General features: G+C 30.7%; 1 protein-coding gene and 1 pseudogene across 1 annotated transcript; both read right to left on the bottom strand.

Annotated features, from left to right (window-relative positions):
* Window positions 1-36: 36 nt before the first annotated feature.
* Window positions 37-1,811, bottom strand: LOC149878632 (uncharacterized; annotated as a pseudogene).
* A 664-nt stretch (window positions 1,812-2,475) lies between these two features.
* Window positions 2,476-4,903, bottom strand: LOC149878631 (uncharacterized). Its single transcript, XM_090073242.1, has 2 exons — window positions 4,829-4,903; window positions 2,476-4,417 (listed from the first exon to the last, which is right to left on the bottom strand). The coding sequence occupies exons 1-2, from the start codon at window positions 4,875-4,877 to the stop codon at window positions 2,616-2,618; spliced, it is 1,851 nt and encodes a 616-aa protein (XP_089929368.1). The 5' UTR covers window positions 4,878-4,903; the 3' UTR covers window positions 2,476-2,615.
* Between the last annotated feature and the right edge of the window lie 18,442 nt (window positions 4,904-23,345).

The raw sequence follows: 23,345 nt of genomic DNA, 5'->3' as shown, positions 1-23,345 counted from the left end.
ATAATCTCACTGATTGGACGGGCTTAAATTAGACACAAGGCTTTGTATAATGGTTTGATATGTTCTGAAAAATTTAGGAACATGTTCAGCTCCATCTTTATAACTTGAAACGGTGAAGGTATCTTGCGACAAGAGCAGAATTCTTCTTATCTTTGCTCGAAAGCTCTGGTATCTCTTCTTAAACCTTCTAGTATCTCTGCTCGAACCTTCTGGTTTACTGAAGCCATGTCACGATCACACACCATGTAACTGTTGCCCCTTATTAGAAAAGATAATTTGATATTTTTGAAGCGCTTCTTATTTACTTTATGAAAATGTGAAAACGAATAATAGTCCAATTTTTATTTTGTCCTGCTCATGGATTCCAAAACTCCAAATGTGATACATCTTTTGGAAGAATGGGATCAAAATAGTACTGCAGCATACTAGCTAATCTGTCTGCTCCTTTCTTACCATACGTTTTATCATGGAAAAAAAGGTGCACACTGTGTGATACTAAAATGTGTATACTAAACGTGTACATAGAGAGTTGCACAAAATAATATATCATTGATAGAAGTATTAGGACAGTTCATGTTCTAAGCAAACTCAAATGTAAGAACTGCATGATCAGTTTTTAACAAGGTATTATGTTGTGCTGCTGCCTTTCTGACATAAAACACTGCTGCTTTGCTCAATTGAAGCACTTTTTCTTGCTGATTTTTAATGAACTGATATGCAGAAGTGTTTTTGTTTTCAATTATAACAGTGAGCTTGCCACATGATGAGCAAGTATCCTTACGACTATAACCAAAGTTGATATTAAATTTTTCTGTAAATATTTTCCTAGAAAAAAAAAACTTAAAGGGCAGAAATCATAATAAATCACAATCAAAATAAATAGCCATCAAATATTATTTTTGAATAATCAAACATTATTAAAGTACCGGTAGCTTTCGCTACAAATTTTATATTGTGGGAAGCGCTCCTTATACATTTCGTGAATCTTTGATAAATTAAGTTCCTCTGTCAGGTAAAGCTTCTATAATCATGGAAAGCATAATGACTTTGAAGTTCTCTAAAAGATTTAATATGATCAATAATGCTATTCAAAAGGTGTTCAGAAAAAGCAAGAGGAGGGTTTGTGTATTTTCCTTGCAGGCTCACTGTAGGAATTCCTAAAAAAAAGCAATTTCACAAGCAACATAATCAAATGTTAAACTGTCCAAGAATGTTAGCTGTCAAATTATAAAAAGAATAATTTATTTTGTAAATTTTGAGAGAGAATTGTTTAAATTACATTTAAAAAATTGTTATATTAACTTTTTAATTATTTATTTGAATCATTATTAAGTAAATATTATTTTATATATGCTTGTATACTCACCAATCTTAGAAAGAGACTTTTTAATTCTTTCAACTCTTGCTTTTCCAATGCCAAATATTGATGAAAAAGCATTAATACAAACTGGAATCCTTACAGAACTGATCTCTCTTACCATTTTGATATAAAAAGAGAATGAGTGATAATGCAGAAATGGCGTTTCTTCTACTCTTCGAGGTCTTCTTCGTTTTAAACTATAAACCTCAATCATCGAAGCAAGAAAGGTGACTTTGTGATCTTTACTTTGAATTTTGTTAAACTCTGTTAGTAAAAACTCCCTTTCTTCCGCTATCTTTATTTGAAAACATTTTTAAAGCTTGCAGTAGCAAGGAAGGCCTATTACATATAATGATAATTGTTCATTTCTCTCGTTTTCCCTCTTTCGACCAAGTTTTTGTCTTTTTTTTTGAATTTCTGTAATATTAGGAAATTTACATTTACCCACCATTTTAAGAAACAATAAAGTATAACGTTATCCTAAAAATATCTTGATTGGCTTTATAAAGAACAGTGCTCTTTTACAGCTTGAAAGATATAGACATTACCGGTTTACCCCATGTGGTACCTTTTTTCATGTCGTCAGGTTAGAATTATTTTGTTCTAACTCTGCATTTGTTTAAACTGAGATAAATCAAGTTGAAGTTTTACACTGTAATGCAGTAGAATTGGCGATATATTTTTCATTAATGAAAACTTTTTTCAATACTTGCCTGTATTCTAAAAAAAATTATTTGTTTTGAAAAAAAAAGTAAGTTGCTCAAATTGCTATTATGGCCCGACACTGTTTGGAGATAATTTCGATAGATACATTTCGCGTTAATATTATTTTGTGCTATCTCCATATTTTAGTAAATACAATTTAAACGTTTTGCGAAAAGCAAATGAATTTCAACAAATTACTTTTAACTTAGGGATTTAAACGCAAATATAGAAACCTAAAACACTTTGTTGGAAACCTTAAATGGATGGGATGATATAATTAGCTTTCTTATTGCTACTTTGACAGAATTCAACTGATATTGCTTCTGGAAGGATGGGCAGCTTTTAACAAGAGCTATATTATTTAAAGAAAATCATTTCTATCTAAAAAGATTTATTGAAAATAAACAAAGTTTTTAATACGAATAACATGTTAATAACAGTTTGAATGAACCTTATACAAAATAAAACTGAATGTTGCATAACATAACTAAAGTATATAAATAAAACAATTAAAATAAAACTTGTTTCCGGATGAAGAGTTGAAAAAAAACTACTGAAATAATGTTTTATAGAAACAAACATCTACAGCTGGCATGTATGGGTACATAGAAACAATGTCTTTTACTTTCTCACTAGAAATTTTAATATTATGTCGAAAACAAGATGCCGATGGAATTGATGGTTCTTCAAGATTACTTCCTGATCCTCTAGTGTTTTTTGGCTTAGACAGCCATACCTCCTTATAAATATCTGTAAAACGATTCTTGAAATACACATGACCAGGAGCATTAGACCTATATACAAGTGTTTTGACATTAAAGTATGGAACCTTTTTGTAGTTCATAAGACAGGCAATTTTTGAGAAATTTTTAATGTCCTTTTTTTGCATTTGGTATACAAAAAATGGTTTACGTTGGTTAACATTCAACATTGCTTTAACCAACTCGGGAGGGCTGAATATTTCTGCCGAATGTAATGATTTCTCAATCTGACTATGTATATTATCACATTCTTGAATGGAGCTATGCCCTGGCTCACAATACTTTTGTTCAATGATTTTAATATTTGGATGATTAATAAGAAACTCACGCAATGCAGCTGACATATGACTGTTTCTATTTTGTGGAACACAAGAATCAAACCAAAGTAAAAACTTGTCAATATTAGGAAGATCCTTGTAAACTTGATTTAGCATACATATCACAGCACTGGCAATATCGTTACCTGAACGACCAGACATACCTTCATGCCATAATACACAATATGCTTTTTTGTTCAGCGAAGAGTAACCTGTTAAATTATAACAACTGAGCTTTCTTTTATAAAAGAAATTTCCCACGTTACTTTTTGGCAAGCTCAAGACATTTTGTAGATCAATACAAACTATGGTTGTGGTAGGGGACTTCAACTTTCGATCCTTATCTCTCTCGATCTTTGTTTCATTTTTTGATGCAATGTGCTTGTTATACTTTTGGATTTGTTCTTCACTTGCATTTTCAATAATGCAAAATTGGTAGCATGTATCACAGAGATCTTTTTTTGGCTTTTGAAATTCAATATTAAATTTGGTGTTAAAAATAGTGCGGTACATACATTCCTTTGCTGGTAAAATTTTATATTGAGTGCAATATGTTAAATACAAATCATAAAGTTTCTTCAAATTTAATGAACCATCAAAGTATTGTTTGCAGGAAATGCTTCGACAATAATGTGACTCAACTCGTGGAAACAAGTTAATATGGTTTTCTATACTCTGTTTAGTCATTTCAAGAACTTTTTTTTTACAATGTTTCCCCCATTTTGTAGGGGCAGGAATACCAGTTTCAAGCTTATTTTCATGATAGTATGATATTTGCCTGCTGCTGATGTCTAATGTAGACAAATAAAACACCTTACATACACGATGTTTGACATCATCAACAAAGAAATTGTAAAAATAAGTATATTTTCTTCTTGATTTGCTAACTTTATTGATCTGAGTCGTTTTTTTATCTAATCGCTCAGTAGTTTTACTAAAAAAGTGTTGCTTTTCAATCTGAGACATTCCCCAGAGTCCATTAAATAATTTTTTTCTCTCGTCTTCTGAAATTTTCATGGAACACTTAAACTTGCAACAATTTCCACAATCTTTTTTATTTTTAATACTTTTTGGTTGAATAACCTTGCCCTTGGTATTTATATATTCTTTTCCTGATTGCCTAAGTCGCTTTCTTTTTGACTGTTTCCAGTTATAACAGTTTGCCTGACGTTTTCTCGTTTTTCCACCATGCGGAGGTAATCGCAGTTGACCACCAATTGAAGGATGTGTTGAAACATAGGGAGTAACCATGATATTAGCTTGTTGTGTGTAAACTAAAAATAAAAATGAAACCTAAAAAAGTTATACAATGCAAATAGGTAAAAATAAGATAATTTCTTCCACATATGAAGCAATTCATTTACATTTGAGTCTTAATTTATTTAGCATATACAACGTGTAATAATGATTATATATATATATATATATATATATATATATATATATATATATATATATATATATATATATATATATATATATATATATATATATTGTGTTATCTTATTAGAACCTCACGGATTCTGTTATATATGCAACATACACACACTAGTGCATATGTCACATATACAAGAGAATCCGTGAGGTTCTAATAAGATGATAACACATTTCCAACTAAAATAATGTGCTGAATTTTTATTAATACTAAAAAAAGCCGATTAGCACTAGAATATATAAGAAAATACCTGTATTTTGGTTTATTACTCCAAGACCTACATTAATATTTTCCGCCATTTTAAAATTTTAAAGAGGAAATAAACAAGAACACGTGTTATTTTATGCGATTTATAAACAATTTTATTGGTTGTTGGAAATAGAACAAAATAACATTAATAACTATCGCTTTTTTGCACATAGAACAATCGGTTACACCTAATTTGACACTATTTAGTTTTTTTTTCAATTTTAAAAGTAATACAGTTAGAAAGAAAATATAACAAAAAAAGAGAAAAAGGTATAAACTCATTTTTTTCAAATTTCGAGATAGAACAAAATAATTCTAACCTGACGATGTATAAATTTAGGGGTGACTTAATTTTTTTCAACAACTTATTTGATAATGATGCAGCAACATACTTACTGTATAGTAGGGTAAATAACTCGAAAAATCTGAAAATGTGACATCATTGGCTTTCCGCTTGTACTCTTCATATATATATATATATATATATATATATATATATATACCCAGCAAGCACACAACGTTGAAACAACGTTGAAATAGCGTTGATCTATGTTGATCAAAGTTATTTCAACGTTGTTTCAACGTTGTGTGCTTGCTGGGTATATATTACTTCCAGTCTCCTTCCGATACAACATTAATATATATATTTAAATTGAATTAGAAGGAGACTAGAAAGTGGTTCCAGAATATAGAAAGGTGTGAAAATATTAATTTTCCAAATGCAATAACTGAGAAAAAGAGACATGATTACTAAAGAGATATATTACACAGAATCCACAAAAAAGAGTACAAGATTATGTTTTTCATATGATTTTTGTAATGCTGGTGCGTTTTTTAACATGCCTGAATAAATGTCTGGACTGTCTTCTACAATTCTTTTTGTTATATCTCTCGGAAAGCCACAATAGAGGGAAAATTAATAAAAAAATATTAGGTCAAGAAAACCATTGTTTCATTCAAACGCAGCGTTAGCAGACACCCAGCTAACAATTAAAGTTCAAGAAACGTTATCCTAACGTTCGTTTAGGTTTGTTTAATGTTTGCTGCAAACATTACGTGAAACAACTTTTGTGAACTCCAAATTACAGTTCTTTAATGTTCGCATCGAACGTTTAATTAACAGATAGCGAACGTTGTAATGACGTTCACTGCAAACGTTATTTTGATAGCTCTTGAACGTTCATATATATATATATATATATATATATATATATATATATATATATATATATATATATATATATATATATATATATATATATATATCAATTTACTCAATTGAATATTTAGTTTTAGAATAGGTTTAAATGGAGTTAACTAAAAACTTAAATGCAATCTTCACTTTTATAAAACTACTGGTTAACATACAACTTAACCAAAAATGTACATGCAATGCTTTTTTAATCAGCTGAATTACATATCAAGCTTATTTGAAAGACTTTGAATTATTTATTACATTTCAAGGATAATGGACACAACTGGCTGAACTGTATACAATTTAAAAATATACGGAATACAAAATAACACTTTTTGCAGTGAAAAATTTCATGTATTATCTGTGCATATATATATATATATGTATATATATATACAGTATTGTGCAAATCAATTGCATCAATATTAAAAACAATAACAATCCAGGAAATTTTAGGTTTTCTTAAACTAATAAAGTAAAAACTCATGCACAAACATCATTACATGTGTCCTCCTCAAGGCCGGCTCAAGGGTATATGGCGCCTGTGGCCATTTTTGAATTGGCGCCGTCCCCCCTTCCCTCCGTATAAAAAAAATCGTAGTATGGACATTCGTGGCGAACTTTCAATATTTATTTACAATTTAACCTTTCTTGCTTTTACAATAGCAAACGATTTAATCATATCTTCTAAGTCCAATTCTTTTGCAATTGCTTGTTCTATTGATAAAATTGCCAGACCATCCATTCTATCCTGTATCACTGTTGAGCGAATATACGTTTTGATTAACTTCATCTTGGAAAAGCTTCTCTCTGCTGTTGCAACAGATACAGTTAGAGTTAAAAGTATTCTTAGAGAGACAAATAAGATTACCAAAGCTGCATTCAAATTGTTTGAACAAATAAAGTCTAAAACGTTTCTTGGAGAGTAGTTTCCTTTATAATGATTTCTCAAATATTTCATCTCTTCAAACAAGCCAGTTCCAGAAACATCTTCCAACTCATTGCAAGATAATAATTTTTCTAAATCCATGCATCTTTTTAGTATATCATCTTCAGTAATGTGCTTGGCATTTAAACTGTAAAGAAAGTTGAACTGATTATTATGCTGTATAAGCATTTTAAACAGATCCTGCAAAGATCAGTCAAATTTAATGTATGATGAATTGTTAAATGTTTGATTTTCTTACCTGAATGTTTTGAATACTTTTGGAATTAATAGATGGTACTGACACGACTTCTGAGTAAGTTTTTAAATACTTCTCCATACTTTGAGAAGTATTTAAAAACTTACTCAGAAGTTTTTAAATACTTCTCAAAGTATGGAGAAGTATTTTAGGTTTTTTTTATCAGGAGCTCAAAACCTCTTTTTAGGTTTTGAGTTCCTGATAATTTTTTCTTTGCAAACATGATGGCTGTTTTCATATCCTCTTTTGAAACATTTTTTTGTTCACTTAAATTTGTAAAGAGTAAAAAATGTAACATGCATTGAATTGAGTTAACTTCACGAGCAAAAACATGTTCAATGTGGATTATACCAGTAGTACTGTATAAACTGGTTTTTTAGAGTTCCCACAATTATGGAAAATTTTCTTTAAAAAATTTTTTTTAAATTAAAATCTTAATCTAAAAACTATTTTATTTTTAATTTATATTTATTTTCAATTTTTTTTGTTTTTGAATTTTGAATTTTCTATTTTTTTGGCGTCCCCTTTGAAGCGGCGCCTGTGGCCAAGTGGTGCTTGGCCACGCTGTTGAGCCGGCCCTGGTCCTCCTAGTGCTGCTCTTACTTTCTGTACACAATTTAGCATGGAATGCACCAAACTTTTACAAATGTTTTGAATTTCTGTGTCTTCAGTCCAAACCTGAAGGATAGTGGTTGTAATCTTAGTTTTAGTTGCGCAGTCATGTTTTCACTGTCTTTTTTTACAATTGCCCAGAGATTCTCAATTAGATTAAGATATAGGGAGTTGTCAGGGCATGTAAGTGTTTTAATAATATTTTTTACCATGAATTTCTTGACTTTTTTGGATGTTTGGCATGTGGCTAAATCCTGCTTAAATATTCCGTTTTCATTCGGAAACACTTTTAACATCTCTGTAAATAAAGGTGTTTGCAGAAACTCAAAGTAAGTGTCAGAGTTCATCATTACCAGTAACTGGGTTGAATCTTCCTGGTCCAAATGCAGAGAAACAACTCCAAAACATCTTTTCTGGATGCGTGGCATATTGTTCAATGTGTCCTGGTCGTATAGGCTCACCATCAGAACGACGAACAAGCTGTGACTGCTGGCTTTGAACTTCAAAATGTGATTCATCCGAAAAAAAAACTTGCAATCAATAAATAAGCAAGTTAACTGTTATCAAGTCTCTTCAATTTAACATTTTTATTTTTTAAAAATAGTATGATTATATAAATATAATAAATGAAATAGCTGTAAATTTGATTAACAAATTTTGTCTTACCCTTCTCCGCTGTTCTTTAATCCACCTTTTGAACTCATTTGCCCACAAGAGACGCTTCTTCTTCATGACATCTGTAAGTAATGGCTTTTTAGAAGGTTTTCTGACAGACCTGCTAACAGTTATCAACCTCCTCCACCAATATTCGAGCTGACATGGATATCATGCGTTGCTAAATCATTCGTTAGTTGATCACTTGACTTTTTTGGATTTTTGATACTCCCCAGCATCAGATATCGGTCATCTCTTTCTGAAGTCTTTCGTTTTCGACCATATTTTCCTTGTCTTAATGGTGATAAGCTGCCTGTTGTAATGTAATACTTCTTAACCCGGCTAACTGTTGATTGGTTTACTGAACATAACGTGGCTATCTCCTGTTGAGATTTATCAGAATATTAAAGTAAAGTTAATATTTTAGATATTTTTCTAGGTGTAGCATTAATCTTTGTTTATTTACTTTTTTTAAATTTATTTATCCTTCTAATCACAATTAAATTATAGAAAACAAAGAATAAAAAAAGAAAAAGAAAAAAACATTTGATGCAATTAATTTGCACAATACTGTATATATATATATATATATATATATATATATAATGTATATACATTTTACATTATTATTACATAGGTAATCATTTACGAACAAAGAATGACATAATATCATTTGTAATGTTAATGCTATTTTACTAATTGCCCTAATATTTGGTGCAGTGGGACAAACTTTTTGGTACATTCTTGCTCTCAGACTCCAATCACTTCTTTATATTTGCAAATCAATCTCATTTGATGTAAACAGGAATATACTTATGCTTATTTGCCTAAAAGTGTCATATCATGTGCCTAAAAGTGTCATATATGCAACATTTTAACAATATATCATCGCCTTTGATTTGCAAACATATAGTTTTTGATTTGTGTTCTTCTTAAAATACCAAGTTGAATTTGTTTGGTTTGAGTTAATTCATGTTGAACACCATGTACATCATCTTCACCATTGTCCTCAAAATTAATGTCATCTATAAATTTTAATCCTAAGGAAATGCAAAGGTTTTCCGGTAAAGTACAAGTAAAAAATATTTTGCACCAAGTTGTAGGGGTGTACTGAAGTGTTCCACCACTTTTGTGCAAACACCTCTAGTGGTTTTTGAGACGTTCAATGGCTTGCTCCACATCAATACGTACATGATGCTGAACTTTATTAAAATATATTTCCTCTGGTTTAGTTGGTTGATTAAATGATGTAATCATGACTGGTGACAACCCATATCCTGAGTCTGCAAAAAGAAAACCTGCATTTGGATCATATTCTATTGCCTATTTTAATGCAGAATTAGAAAAGATAAAGACATCATGGCACGATCAAGGATACTTTGCAACATCTCTAAACTTTCTATCCGCATCAATGACAACATGAGAGTTCAAAGTAGGATATCCTTTTCTAAAAAAAAGAAGTTAAAAATCTTTAAAATGTTAAAATATTTAAATATCCTGAGAGCAGCAAAAACCTTTTTGAGAAGCATTCACATCATGTTAAAATTACTGCTCACCTTGGCCTGCTCACCTTAGCCGAAACAAAAGATTGTTTTTTTACATGATCTTCATAAACTATATGACCTTATACAATAATATTGTTTAAAGTTTAGCACTTATCTTAAATAACTAGATGTTTTCAAACTTTCAAGAACAAATATGTGTTATTTAAAATGTTAAAAAAAACTTTGATTTTTGTAATAAAGATGTTGCACAGTGTGAAATTGAAGTATTGCATCATAAATTAAATATTTTTTTTTACATATTATTAACATGAAGCGCTTTATAGTAACTTAATAATGTGAAGTAAAATACAGCATAAAAAAGCATTTGCACCTAAAAAAAAGAAAATAGTAAAAAGTTTTTTTTTTTATAAAGAATAATAGAACAGAAATATTTTTTTTAACCTTGTATGCATTATATGCAAACATACATAGACAGAATAAATCTGTGAAACAAAAACTTTTTTAAGTTTCTCATGCTAACTATGCCTGTGTAAGTAGGCCAAGCAGTGCACACCTTAAACTTTTTGACTCATGGCTTAAAGCAATATTATCAAAATGACCAGGTATCAAATCAAAATGATCAGGCATCAAATCTAATTGATCAGGTATCAAATCAAAATGATCAGTTATGAAATTAAAATGATGAGTTTACCAGCAAATATATGCTGGCTCATCAGCCATAGTAACTCTTTTGATTTGTACCAAAGTAATGATAGTGCTGAATAAAATATTTGCAAAACTGGCAAAGTATGCAACTGCAGCTTGACTGGCTCACATAAGAGGTGTCACCTAAATTTACATGAAACAACATGTAAACGAAATATGCATATTGACTATTACATTTTAACTAAACAAAGCAAGTTAGTTATCTAAGAGAAAAGTGAACTTTGAGAAGTTGAAACTTTAATCAGTTGAAACTTTAATCACAATTTAAGAATAGTAGAAAGGTGCAGTATAAAAATTTATCTTTTGACATAATCTATTATGCTAAGTTGAAAAAATTAGGGTTTGTTTGATTTTTGCTATAAAATAATGAAGCATCATATTTACATATAATGAAAAAAGAAATTTAATTTATTTCTTAACAATTATTAAACTGAAAAAGGGTTAAAGTTATTTTTAAGTAAGCAAACATAATTAGTCTAAAACCTTTTCCCTAAGTTTTCCCTAAGTAAAAAATCTTTCCAGGTTATCCTGAAAATTTTACTTGTACGTATTAAAGGATATCATTTATACTAACAAGCTAAAAGTTTTAAAACAACAGTTATATCTTGAAAATTCATTGTCATCTGTCTTGACAAGCAATTCTTTAAAAAAACATAAATTATGGTACAAAATTAGAAAAAAAAAATTTACTGTAAACAACGTTTTCCAGGTTTTTCCTGGGAATTTTGCTACCTCTAGGTTTGCTAGGTAATCCAGGTTGAATAAAAACCCTTTATAAAGTACCAACTCTAGACTGCACTCATAACAATCCATTAATAACCAACATATTTTACAATAAAGAATCATAAGATTTTAGCTAATCTTTTCGGCAAGGACTAATAATTCCTACAAATTACTGCTTGAAAACTGCCAGTTGATAAAAGACTTATTTGATCTTGACCATGTGCAGCTAGAATAATTGGAATATCCATTTTGACTAAATTTTTATAAAGCTGTTAAAACAACAATATGAATTATGATCTTAATACTTAATAAGACATGTACCATTTAAAAAAAAATTGTGAAGAGGAACATATATTTAATTATAAAAATATTATATCTTTATAAGACGTTATATTGTTGTACAGGGACTGTTGCAGCTATAATCCTGTACAGGGACTTATAATACAATCCCAGATAATATAACATCTAATAAAGATGTTATAACATCTTTATATATATATACATACATACATACATATATATATATATATATATATATATATATATATATATATATATATATATATATATATATATATATATATATATATATCTGGCGCGGATCCAGGAATTTGTAACTGTGTGGCCAAATGTTACTTTCACGGTTGAAATTTTGATAAAAGATCGATATTTTAATGTTTTTTTGAAGCATTTATTGATTGAATAAAACGTCGATAACGTGTAATAAAAACCGTTGTGGCCATGACGGAATCCCTATAGCCAAAATCCGTAAATTACGGTAGATTATCCGTAATTACGGTAGAGTATCCGTAATTACGGTAGAGTATCCGTAATTACGGTAGAGTATCCGTAATTACGGTAGAGTATCCGTAAATTAAAATTTTTAGGGATATTCCTTCTGCGAAAAAAAACCATATATATCATAACTATTTTTAAAAAATTAATATGGTTACCGTTAAACTTAAACCATGTGGCCATTCCCACAATGTCCACCTCTAAGATCCGCGTCATACATACATACATACATACATATATATATATATATATATATATATATATATATATATATATATATATATATATATATATATATATATATATATATATATATATATATATATATATATATATATATATATATATATATATATAGCGTAACAACTTTATAAGATGTTATCTGTTACATAATAAAGATGTTAAATTATGTGATGTTAATAATGTGACAGTATATCATCTAATATATGATGCTATATCATTATGTATAATATACATAAAGCTTAATAAAAAAATAAAAAAGTTTGGCGTAACTTTAAAATCACTAAATAATGCCGTTCTCATTATTTAGTGATTTTAAAGTTACGCCAAAGTTAAAGCAGCTTACAGCCAACTAAACTTTTCTTGGGTAAATTGAGCTGAGCAAGTTTTTAAAAAGTTTAGTGAACCCATTTCAGTTTGGTGAATACCGATAGTTTAGGGCTGAACTTACGCAAAAACTTACGAAAGTATTTTTGAAAGGCAACTGCGCAAGTTTGGTGAATACGACTTTTACAGTTTTGAACTTATGCTAAGCTTGCGCTAAAAACTTACGCTAAAAAAAGTTTAATGAATATAAATCCAGAACTCTTACAGAACGTTCTTAGAATGTGCCCGAACGTTTCCAACGTTCATCGAACGTGCTCCAACGTTTTGTGTTAGCTGGGTACCTATTATACATTTTTAAAGGTAGATTTCATAAAAACTCTTTCCACCTCTCTGTTTTCCATGTTGAAATTTATCATCGAAGAAAAATATAATTTCTAAATTCGATTAGTTTCTTAGAAATCTGTAAAGTATGTGATTGTGATAGCCTAGCAATATGACCTTTAAGAAAATAATTCAAGATTCTTTTAACTACCCCAACACATATCAAATGAATTCAATTAAGGCAGAATCCAAAGAAACATTTAATACCAGTAGCTATAAGAGGAAAATTATATTTCTAATGTTCCTTATACAACTGGCAACCAAAATCGTAATCTGTTAGTTTGCAAAATTCTTGTTCTTCATGAAATACAATCCTTCCTTCCCAAAAAACTTTGATAAAGCACCATTCACAAGAATAATAACCAATATAAGCAACAGACTCTTTTAAAAACAATTTTGCCGGGGTATCACCGAGAAAAGCTCTAACTTTAACAGTGTGTACAACTGATTTCATTGTCAGACCGGAAAACTTTAAATCGCACAATTTTTGTCATTCTTCCCCAGCGGGAATTAGAGTTAAAGCATGAACGTGTAAGAGATGGACGTGCAACTTATTATTGTAATTTAAACTTTTAGTATTAATTTAAACGTTTATAGCATTTGTTTAATAAGACTGTTCAGGATAAAGTAACTACTTCACTTATTGACAAATTCCTAAACAAATTACATTAATATAAAGAAAATTAGATGGTGACACGAATAAATTTTACTATTTTTTCAGAATGACCATTTGTAAATTTGGGAACTTTTTTCGTGTAAACAAAGTCCGTCAATGAAAAAATAGATCTGTAAAGATAATTTTTAAGTGACTAAAAAAGCACAGCGTAATATTAAAAAGCTTCAATAAATTTTTTTTTCAAGATTTGGTTTCAATCAATTCCTTGATCCTTCATTCACCAGTCTTAATTTTATTTATGTATTTTTTCCAATATATGCCGCCATTTTTCTCTTCGAAAACTCTTTAAGCTCCATAAATATATTCCACTGTGAATTGTTTTTTAATAGGATTATTTTCTAATGGGTTTTTTTATAATTCATTTGATAATGCAAAGCCTTTTAAAGAGTAATTCAAATTTATAATTATCTTGCAAAATACGGTCAAATGTTTCATGTTTTCACTTTTCATATTTCATATATTATTTCATTTATCATAAAAAGCACATTATTACCCATTAGTTTTTGTCATTTAGTTAACGTATAGCTAGTAAATCATTATGTTAATATTAAATACTTAGTTACTCTTGCGGTTTTCTTTAAAACTGTGAAAAGTTCTTTAAAACTATGACAAACAATTTTTTCTTTATTTTATTTAAATAATTGTATATATATATATATATATATATATATATATATATATATATATATATATATATATATATATATATATATATATATATATATATATATATATATATATATATATATATATATATATATATATATATATATATATATATATATATATATTCACTATATATATATGGGCAATACCACACAAGTGACGGTCGTAACATTTGATGCTTTTTTAGCTATTAAAAATTAACCAAGAATGGTATTTACATGAAAATTTCCAGAAATGTTAAATACTATTGTATAATTTTGTATGCAAAAGTTAAATCATTCAAGTGTTCAACTTATTTGAAAAATCAACTAAACGTAGCGTGACGGTCGTAACGCTTACTTTTTGACAAATCTAAACAATTAAACTTTGTCAATCTTTATGCAGCCATCTACACAGCGAAAAAAAAAAGCCCTTTGTTGTGTTCTTTAACTACACATTGAACTTACTATATGGTGAACTTCATAGTTTTTGCTTGAAGTTTTCCGAGAATTTTATTAAGCTCTATGTCGTGACGGTCGTAACTGTGACGATCTTAACGAAAATACCAAAAATGAAAAACAAGAAATAACACAATGAATGACATAATAAAAGATGAATGATTATAAAAACCAATAAAATTATGTTAAAAAATATGAATTTTATAATATTATCAATGTTATCCATAATGTTTCTTCAATACTAGGATCGTTTTATTTGAAGTAGGCAGCAAATGCTTAATGCTATTTATGCTCCCTGTTTTTTTTTGTTTTATTCTCTCTATTTAATACAACTCAATATCTAGGAGTATGTACTTTCATATGCCTCGCAAACGTTTTGATGAGCCGGAAATCCAATACAGGAAAAAAGTACCTTAGAATTGTAAATTTTTTTTACTAATATATAAATTTTGGAATTGTTCCGCAACCCCATTACAAAATATTAGAGAATTTAGAAATCAAAAACTTTCCATTTTTTATTTGCCAGAAATGCATTTTGGTAATATTTGTAACGGCTTTCGCTTCTTCTATTTTATCAGCTATTAAGGCCCACCTTAGTTTAATAAGATCTGTGTTGATAAGTTTAACATAAGTTTTGCACTTATTTGATGCTAAGAGAAAGTCTTTAGCGTATAAAGACGACCACCCCACGAGATTTTACGCTTCCAAATAAATCGCTTTAATGACCCTCCTACTCAATCAACTGCTGCTTACTGTCAGAGCAAAAAAGCTCCATTCTATACTTTGAAAATGTCATTTCACAGAGCAATGTTGTATGAATTTGGCCATGTATCTACTTTTGAATTGAGTGCATGGACCATCACTCCATAATATAACTTTTTTTATATAATCAATGCAATAGAGGTCAAATGTTTCACTTAAATATGTAGTAGTGGCGCCTTTTGTTTTATCATTATCGTCGGATATTATTACAACTGATTTTGGCTCTAATTGGTAACGATAGATTACAACTGTAAACAAGGTAATAGTTTACTGCGACCAATAAGCAGCTTGAACAGCATCCTGATAACCACACGTATAGTTTTGTGAATAATCAAAGTGTATCAAAATTTGGTCTGGTTCGAGATCTTCTTTTTGACTGCAATTATTGCTCAGACTGGTGCTTTTTAGTGAGATGATGCTCAGTAAACTCTAGTAAAATGTCGCGGAAATATTTTAAAATACCTTATCATTTTTTTTTATGTTGACTGAGTACACAGCGATGATCTTCTTTAATCCACAAACTATAGGTGATTAAGGTATCTGTCTCCTTTTTCGGACATAGAAACTTTCTATAGTTTACTATCATAGTTTCATTAGTTACACATAATTTCAAAAAAAACTTTAACAAGTTTAGTAATAAGATGAATAAACAAACTGCAAATTAAACAATAATAAAACTGATTTATATTGTAACTTGGTTTAAATGATGTAAACCGTTTGAAATGAATTAAATCGTTCGCGCTTAAATTTTTTTTTTTTAGTCAAGAAGCCGTGATGGGAAAACAAACATATCGTGATGGTCTTAACCTACTTAGTAACATGTTGAAATGGTGATCTAAAGCACTTTAATGTTTTTTTTTTGAAACGATGATAAAATATGTATGAGTATCTTTTCTTTTACCATGGTTGTAGTTTTAAAAAGTTCGATACGAAGCATAGAAAAACTTTTCTACTTTTTTTTTGTTACGGTTGTAACGTCTTGTTTTAGTTAATATTCTCTTTTTATAGACCTAGTCACAGTTCGTTTTTATAAAAAATGTTATGCATAATGTTTAATTTTGCCTTTTAGTCAAACTTAGAAGTAAAAGTTATTTAAAAAAACAGCACTGAAACTTTTTTTCAACGCTTTACAACATGACTATATATGAGCGTTAAAAAATGCTCATATAAACCTTACAACTTTAAAAGTATGTCATAGTATGATAAAATGATCTTTTTAATAATTTTTTTTCTTTAAAGTTTTCTTAAATAGTTGGAAAACAAATTTAATGAAGTTACTATAAGTCGCCGTGAAACTCTTTTTTTTTTTCCTCTTTTACGTGGAATTGCCCATATATATATATATATATATATATATATATATATATATATATATATATATATATATATATATATATATATATATATATATATATATATATACGGTATACTAACTTTACGGTATATTTTACGGTATTCTTGGTATACTAAAAGTAAGATTACAGACTAGTATATCTGTTTACTTTTATTTGTGAAATATTTTTGGACTTTCTTGAAAATTATATTTTCTTAATGAATTAAATTACTGGATCATGTCTATTATTTGACTAATCATGATTAAAGTGTTTTTTTTTTTTATTCAATTTTTGTTTCGTAGATTTACTTAATAAAAACAATAATTTGTTAAGTTGTTATATTTTTATACCAGGCTGTTTGTGCTGCTCTTCACCCTTTTAAGGTTTAAGATTGTTTATACTACAGATTTCAAACTTTGATTGATACGGCTTGACAGTACATTAGGTAGGGGAGAGAGGGCAGCTTGAACGGGGGCAGCTTTGAAAAAATGCATTTTTGAAGCGTTTTTGTATTTAAACTTAATAAAAGTAAATATTTCGTGAAGATAATATTTACTTGTCTCACAAGTAAGAAACGTGGTCAGAAAAATTTTAATGTTATTTATAAGAGAGAATAATTTTGTTTAATATTATTTATAAGATAGAATAATTCATAACATTTACTATTAAGCAGAGAATATCAATAATTGAGATAATTTTGTTTGAAAAAATCATCATTTATTATTTAAAATGCTGTTGGGGTAGTTTTGAATAAAACGAATGGGGCACCTTTAAATCGTTTAAACTTTTCGCACTGTTTTGCTTGATTATTACGGCCTGAATTTTAATTGTCTAATATTAAAAATGGTTCGAAATCATAAAAAAAAGAGTGACAGAAGTCATAGAGGAAGATATTAATAATGCTGTTCTCCAAGTTGTCAATGGATAAATGAGGCCAAGCGAAGCTGCTAAAACTTATAATATAAAATGTAATACTTTACATTACAGAATAAAAAAGTGTAAAAATTTATCTAAGACTAAGCTTGGTTTGAAACCTTAAAATACTGTCGCACAAGTATTTAACAAAGATGAGGAAATAATGTTTAGAGACTAATAAAAAGCTCTAAGATGAATTACAGCTTAACATATAAACAAGCAAAAGAATTTGCATTTCATTATGCTATGAAATTTTGAAAATGTCAAATAAATGGATGGAAAATAAACAAGCTGGTATAGAGTGGTTGAGGGGTTTCATGAACTGTCACCAAGAACTTTCACTTAGGAAACCTGAAAATAAAAGTTTGTCTCGTTCAACAAGTTTCAATCAGCACAATGTAAATCAGTTTTTTAATAACTATGAAAAAGTTTTAAAAAAATATAATTTCACTCCTGATAGAATTTATAATATCGACGAAACCAGCATTATGACAGTAGTACAAGCACCCCATGTTAGAGCATCACAAGGAACAAAACAAGTATAACAGTGTGTGTCTGCTGAACGTAGAGAACTAATTACTTTGTGCGGTATAGGAAATGCCATAGGAAGTTTAATTCCACCAGTCTTCATATTTCCAAGAGCACGGTTTAATGACACCATAATAAAAGGAGGACCACCTGGTTGTATTGGTTATGCAAACAGTCCAACAAGTGGCTGGATGACGAGGCCATTGTTCTTAAAGGTTCTAGAACATTTAAAAAAACTAGTCAGATGTTCAAAAGAGGATCCTGTTTTACTCTTAATGGATAATCATAAAAGCAATTGTACATTAGAACCCATTAATTATTGTTGTGAAAACAGAATGTTAGCTTTAACGTTTCCTCCCCACTGCAATCATAAAATGTAACCTTTGGATGTGGCAGTTAATGGTCTTTTCAAGCAAAAACTGTCTATCTCTCAGAATGATTGGCTTGTATGTAATCCAGAAAAAGCCATAACTATACATGATTTACGTGACACCAGCATATACTACAACATATATTGCCAGGAAAACTATTGTAGATTTTTCCACATCTGGAATATATCCTTTTTCATGACTTGCTTTCTGCAATAACAACTTTCAAAGTGCTGAAGTGACTAATCGCCCTCTTATAGAAACATTTAGTATAGCTACCTTTGATAATTCACATTAAATTCCTATTACAACTGAAGGCATAGTTATACAAAAACAAGATTTTATGATTGATCATAAGGATGATGAGCAAAAACTTACAAGCAATGCGTTACAATCACAGCATACATTAATACCTGAATCATTAAGATCATATCCGAAAGCTCTACCTCATAAGAAAACTAATAAAGGTAGAAAAAGTGGGAAATCTAAGATTATTACTGACACCCCAGAAAGAGAAGAAATAAAAAAATCTTATCTTTTACGCAAGGCAAGACTTGAAACATCATTAGGAATTGAAAAACAAGAAGCTTACAAAATTAGATCCTCAAAATCCAAGCTAAAACAAAAAATACTTTAATCTATGTTGAGTTCTCTTAACTTTTAACCATTTTGATTTTTTACACAGTTTTTTTTTGAAAATTTGTCCGTGATCCGATCGTAAATACGTAAGTTATCGATTCCTCGTTGTGTAAATAAAACTCAGATTATTACGAACTACCACTATGCTTCACTCTTAGCACTTCAGTAGGGTTCAAACTCTTTGTGCGACACTCTCCGAACCATAACTTTTCCATCGGAGCCAAAAATATTAAATTTTGATTCATCAGACCACATAACACTGTACCAATATTCCAAAGGTTTATTGAGCGATTCTTTGGCAAAACTGAATCGTTTAAACCGACTACACTTATTCACATATGGCTTCTTGCGAGCTACCAGGCTAAACAATCCGCATTCATGTGCTTTTTTACAAATGGTATCGACATAAAGCAAACTTCTTAGCTCATTTTTCAATTTCCCTCTTGACTATCGAAGCTGATTTCCGCTAATTAAGTTTGAGTTTACATATGATTACCCGATCTGTTGCTGTTGTTTTTCGCTTTCGACCACCTCTAAAAAGATTCCCTTTGCATTTTGTCATTTTGTACATTTTGTTAATATATTTCACTGTCGATGGAGTAAGTAATGTTTTCGATGCTATATCACGTTGCGAGTCACCGTTCTGCTACTGCTTTATTACCAGTCATCTCATATCACATTACTATATATCTTCTTTTTGGGAGCCATAAGATAAACTTATTAAATTCAACGGAGAAAATTCTTTTTGTTGTAAAAGTATTTTCCTACAACCTTCTAGAAGAACATTTGAGACATTCTGATGAAAACATCGAGTCTCTTCTAAACCTCTTTAAACGAGAATATTTTTTTCGTAAAGTGGAGAAATAACTTTTGGAAACTTTGTGGAATCGCTGCCCAGGCCTTTTGGATTTGTTCAAACAGTTGATCCTTATTACGAACACCTTCACGATTAATTCTGCGGTTGACGATCTCCCACAGGTTCTCGATAGGGTTGAGATCCGGAGATTGAGGCGGCCAATCCATCACCGATAGGTGGTTGTCTTGAAACCACTGCTTGACTACTTTTGCAGTGTGTTTCGGATTGTTTTCTTGCTGAAAAACCCATTTTATTGGCATATTCCATTCAGCATGAGGTAACATAACATCTTTTAAGATATTTTTATACATAAAACAGCCCATTATTCCATCGTTTCGATGTAATGGACCTAGACCGTTAGCATAAAAATACCCCCAGACCATTACATTGCCTCCACCATGCTTCACGGTCTTATGGCAGTAACGTAAATCGAGGCGTTTTCCGGCCGGTCGAGGTACACGGCAAATGCCATCGCTCCCAATGATGTTGAACTTCGATTCATTACTGAACAGGACAGTTCGCCATTTCTGCACATTTCAGTCAATATGAGATGTAGCAAACAGGAGTCTTTTCTTCTGGTTTTTTAGTGAACTCAGCGGTTTCTTTGCAGGGCGTCGAGAAAACAATCTGGCTTCAACAGCACGTCGTCTGATTGTTCGGTCCGATACAGGCAGCTCTACTTGCTTTTGTATCTCGACTAATGATATCCAGGGATCCTTCTTGACAGATCTGACGATCATAGAATCCTCTCTAGAAGTGGTGGAACGCGTTCTTCCACCTTTGTTATCTGCTGCCAACTTCCCCGTAGAACGATATTTGGAACATAGTCTTGATACGGTCCATTTTTTCACGCGACTTTATCACAAATACTTTTTTGTGACATTCCACTTACGTAATCGCCAATAATTTTCTTTCTTAGTTCCAATCCAAGACTGTCGGGAGCCATTTTTATAGATATTTCTGGATGATATTTCTGGATGCTACTGAATGCTTCCAGATGCTTCTTCTGGAAACTACTGGAAGCTTCTGCATGCTTCTGGAAACTTCTGGATACTTCCTTTAATTATTAAAAAAAACTTCCGTGACGTTGACACGGACCAGACTTAAGAGAATGAAACAAACCAAAAAAGTTGCACTTGTTTTGTCCGCTACAAAATGGCACTTGTCAACCAAGTTCTGCCTGTGTGCTGTCACCTGTCAGCTGATTGCTCATGTCATGGAATGCTATGACTCCAGACTCCTGAACTGTGTGCTGTGGTAGTATAGTTCGTTTCGTTTTTAAGACATGTAAAATTAGGAACACTTTTTAGCATTGTTCGATGTTGGTTGCAAATGTTTTGTCCGATACTGTATATATATGTATATATATATATATACTACTGTGGTCAAAATGTAAGTGAATTTTTAATTTAAACTTCCCGCCTTATTCGAATCGTCCAATCTTTTTTATTTTTAAGTTGGTAGGAATGTCATTAACATTTGCGCCAAATTACATGTCAAACTCATATTTATTTTTTTTTGTTTACGCTTGTTTCTGAAGTACCAAAAGTGCATTCGGCGATTTTCACGATGTCTAATTTTGTTGAGCAAAGAAGTACTATTAAATTTTGTTTGCGGAATGATATTTCTTCTGCTGAAACGTATCGAATGTTGCAAAAGGCCTTCGGTGAAGAGACTATGTCTCAAAAAAATGTCCACAAGTGGTACAAAGACTTCAAAGAAGGCCGAGAACGTGTTGATGACTTGGACCGCTCCAGACGACCATCGACTTCGATTGATGATCGCCACATCAACAAAATCAAAGAATTGGTGCTTGCAAATCGTCGGTTAACCATTCGAGACCTTGTTGACATGGTTGGAATATCATTTGAGTCGGTGCAGGCGATTTTGAAGGATCATTTGGGCCTCAGAAGACTCAAATCACGTTTGGTGCCGAAATTTCTCAATTTCTTTGAAAAAGAGCGTTGCGTTAAAACGTGTGAAGCAATGCTTTCTGACTATCAAGATGTCTACAAACAAGTTATTACTGGCGATGAGATTTGGGTCTACGCATACGACCCTGAAACAACCGACCAATCGAGTGAATACCGTGAAAAAGGCGAGCCGAGACCGAAGCAACCACGTCAAAGTCGCTCAAAAATCAAGGTCATGTTGACTGTTTTCTTTGATTATTGTGGTGTCGTGCACTACGAATTCCTTCCAACTGGCCAAACTGTCAACAAGGAATATTATTTAAGAGTTATGCGACGTTTGCGTAAAGCTATTCGCAAAAAGAGACCGGAATTATGGGCCAATAACTCTTGGATTTTGCACCACGATAATGCGCCTTCGCACACAGCACTGGTTCTTTGTGAGTTTTTCGCCAAAAACTCTACCCATGTTGCTCCACAACCACCGTATTCGCCCGACTTAGCACCGTGTGACTTCTGGCTGCTCCCAAAGCTCAAGAGACCACTCCGGGGAAATCGTTTTGAGTTCATTGAAGAGATCCAACGTGAATCGGCACGCGCATTGAAGGCTATCCCTACTGAGGACTTTTCGGCATGCTTCGAAGACTGGACAAAACGTTGGCAAAAGTGCATTGGGGCCGGGGGGGATTATTTTGAGGGGGACGATACAGATTTGGAAGAATAAATAAAGATTTTTCATTTTATAAAAAAATTCACCTTACTTTTTGATTACAGTACCATACATCATGTACTATCCTGTCGCATCAATCAAAGTTTTAAACTCTTCTTCTAAAGGAAAAATATAATTATGTAATATAGTCATTATCAGAACCCATTGGACTTAAAGTAAGGGCTATAATGTCTGATGGAGCACGCTCAAATAGAAAAATCTATAATATTCATAAACTGGAAGTCTTCAGCAATATAGTATATGGAGTAGTTCACTAAACATGGAACCATAGTGCTCCAGGTAGCTACAAAACTAGTTGATATTTTGTATTTCATATACCTCAAGTTATACATGTTTTAAAGTAGTCAAGTAAATGATCTCAATTTCTTTTCGTCAT

Source organism: Hydra viridissima, unplaced genomic scaffold (assembly GCF_058129835.1).
Source record: "Hydra viridissima isolate aposymbiotic clone 2 unplaced genomic scaffold, HvirCarnegie_v1 scaffold_15, whole genome shotgun sequence".
Taxonomy (NCBI): domain Eukaryota; kingdom Metazoa; phylum Cnidaria; class Hydrozoa; order Anthoathecata; family Hydridae; genus Hydra; species Hydra viridissima.
The sequence above is the reverse complement of the archived record's forward strand: the minus strand, read 5'-3'. Positions and strand labels throughout refer to the sequence as shown.

Bases quoted from the DNA above. Each gene is read 5' to 3' on its own strand.
- LOC149878631 (XM_090073242.1), bottom strand. From the start codon at position 4,877: ATGGCGGAAAATATTAATGTAGGTCTTGGAGTAATAAACCAAAATACA. The intron at 4,418-4,828 runs GTATTTTCTTAT...TTTTATTTTTAG, and splicing joins AGTAATAAACCAAAATACAG to TTTACACACAACAAGCTAAT.